Consider the following 2063-nt stretch of genomic DNA (forward strand, 5'->3'; position numbering starts at 1 on the left):
TTTGCCAAAAAACCTTCCAAATTAATAGAGTCTGTTCTAAATCCCATAAATTACAAGATTATGTTTATAAAGATCTGGTGGATTTGGACAGAGAACATGTAAGTGGGTCTGTCTTACAGTGAAATAATGGCATAAAACCTACAACCATATATCACCACATAAAAAAAATAAAACCCATTAGAAGATGCAGGACTCTGGATGGCTTTGCTATAAGGAATAATTAAAGATCTCCTCTATTTTTCCGCTTCAATCTTCTAAATTTTAATAAGGGCTACCAGCCTAAATGGTCTATTTTTGAAAGACAAATTGTGAATTTAGCATTAAGCATAATGCACACGGCTTAGTGTGAAATAATCGTATTGTCAAAATGCTGTGAAGCCAACAAACATCTGTCCATTTAACTAATCTTACTTATGTTCTTTGAAACCCCACTGTATCACCTTTTCTCTGCACTATCTTTTGTTTATCCCTGAAACACCTGCCTACATTAATATAGTCAAATTTTTAGAACAATGCCTCCTGTCCATATTATAATCTGATAAGATACAGTTTCACAAAATCAGGAAAGAGTGCAAACTGCTTAAGCCCAGAGGCAGCAAAACATTCCCCAACCATGTGTCAGAATTAGAATTTCTTAAGGTTTTAATTGGAAACCTATATAGTTTTTCTGTGATTATCCTTCACCCCAGTATTACTTTGCGGGTTTAATGTGGAGGTTCTACTTTAAAAGTGGTTCTATGTTGATTTGGGCGCGATTCTCAAATATGGATGCTAATATTTTACCTCACCGTTTAAAGGGAAGATACAAGTGGCTTGTACGTGTCTCTTTCTCTTCCTCCCCAACTTGTAAAATACATATTTGGATTTTTCGTTAAGAGGAGCTTTTTAAGCTTTCATATCAACAGATATATGTAGCCTACATTTATTAGGTCTATCTTTCTTTATCTGGTGATAGAGTTGCCACATGGTGTGTGTATGGCAGGCTGTGCATAGGGCGTGCTTTGTTAAATTACATATGGACAATGAAAGGTATGTACAATATTTACAGAAAGTAAGCCATTCATATTTTTAAAGTTCCTCAGTATCAAATGTATCGAATGGCACAACAATCCAAAATTTAAGATCAGGAGAGGTCTAAGTCCAAAATGTATTGAGATGGAGAGTAGAGTGAGGTCATTTTAGAAATTATGAGTGTAGTTTAAATTTCTGAAATGTACTCAAATATATATTTTTTTACAGCTCATTTAATATGCCGATTGCATATAATTTCTTACTTAAATATGAAATCCTGGAAATGTTTGGTTTTTTGGAATTTATTTTTGTGAACAAAATAATTGCCAAGTAATATGTGTAAGTTAAGGATTTTATTAATTTCTTTGTTTTGGTGACAAATAGAGGTAAAGATGGATTGCAATTCTTTCCAAATAGTAACAACCCATCAAATCTTGCTCTATCTGAGAAGTGATATATATAGGGAGTGCCAGCAGCGTTAAAATAGTCTGTCCAATCAGAAGAGCCCACGTTTAGAGACAAACCCGGATGTGAGCCATGTGGACCAATCAGAAAAATGTAGGCCAGTAAGCGAGAGCGAGGCTGAGAACAGACGGAAAGGTATCGCTTTTAAACTACACAGACTGTCGTTGGGTTAGCTTCCCACATTGATTAGAGAAGCTAATTTTTCGTAAAGTAACTTTTTTCATGTTGTGGGTGTTTGGGGCTGCTGTCAAACCACCGGCTCAGCTGAGGAACTTTTTAATTCCTCCTCTTAGTTCCGCCCGGAGGAGTGAGGGACCTGGACCGTAAATATACCACCGGGGCTGTTGTCCGGGCTGTCAGAACGGGTCCAGCCGTTCCCAATGAAACAAAGCGGGAAGCAGAGCCGTGAAGTCCGTCTGCCCGGTGTCCCGGTGTGAGCCGACCCAGAGATGGAGTGGTGTCTGCGGGCAGGAGGTTCCAGCGGGCTACTGTGCTCGCTGGCTCTGCTCTGTGTGCTTTTGGACATCCAGCTAGACGGTGAGACCGCTCTTAGAGCTACAAACAGAAGGGCTGCTAACATAAAAGCA

At 38.7% G+C, this 2063-nt stretch overlaps 1 protein-coding gene across 1 annotated transcript in view; it reads left to right on the forward strand.

The window, feature by feature from the left end:
- The first annotated feature begins 1574 nt into the window (after window positions 1–1574).
- LOC107095621 (dnaJ homolog subfamily C member 3-like) overlaps window positions 1575–2063 on the forward strand; it is an 8423-nt gene continuing 7934 nt past the window's right edge. Inside the window, exon 1 of the mRNA XM_015391786.1 lies at window positions 1575–2013. Within this exon, the coding sequence (XP_015247272.1) occupies window positions 1926–2013 (88 nt within the window). The 5' untranslated portion in view covers window positions 1575–1925. The remainder of the gene's footprint in view (window positions 2014–2063) is intronic.

This window comes from Cyprinodon variegatus, unplaced genomic scaffold (genome assembly GCF_000732505.1).
Source record: "Cyprinodon variegatus isolate N-32 unplaced genomic scaffold, C_variegatus-1.0 Scaffold559, whole genome shotgun sequence".
Taxonomy (NCBI): Eukaryota; Metazoa; Chordata; class Actinopteri; order Cyprinodontiformes; family Cyprinodontidae; genus Cyprinodon; species Cyprinodon variegatus.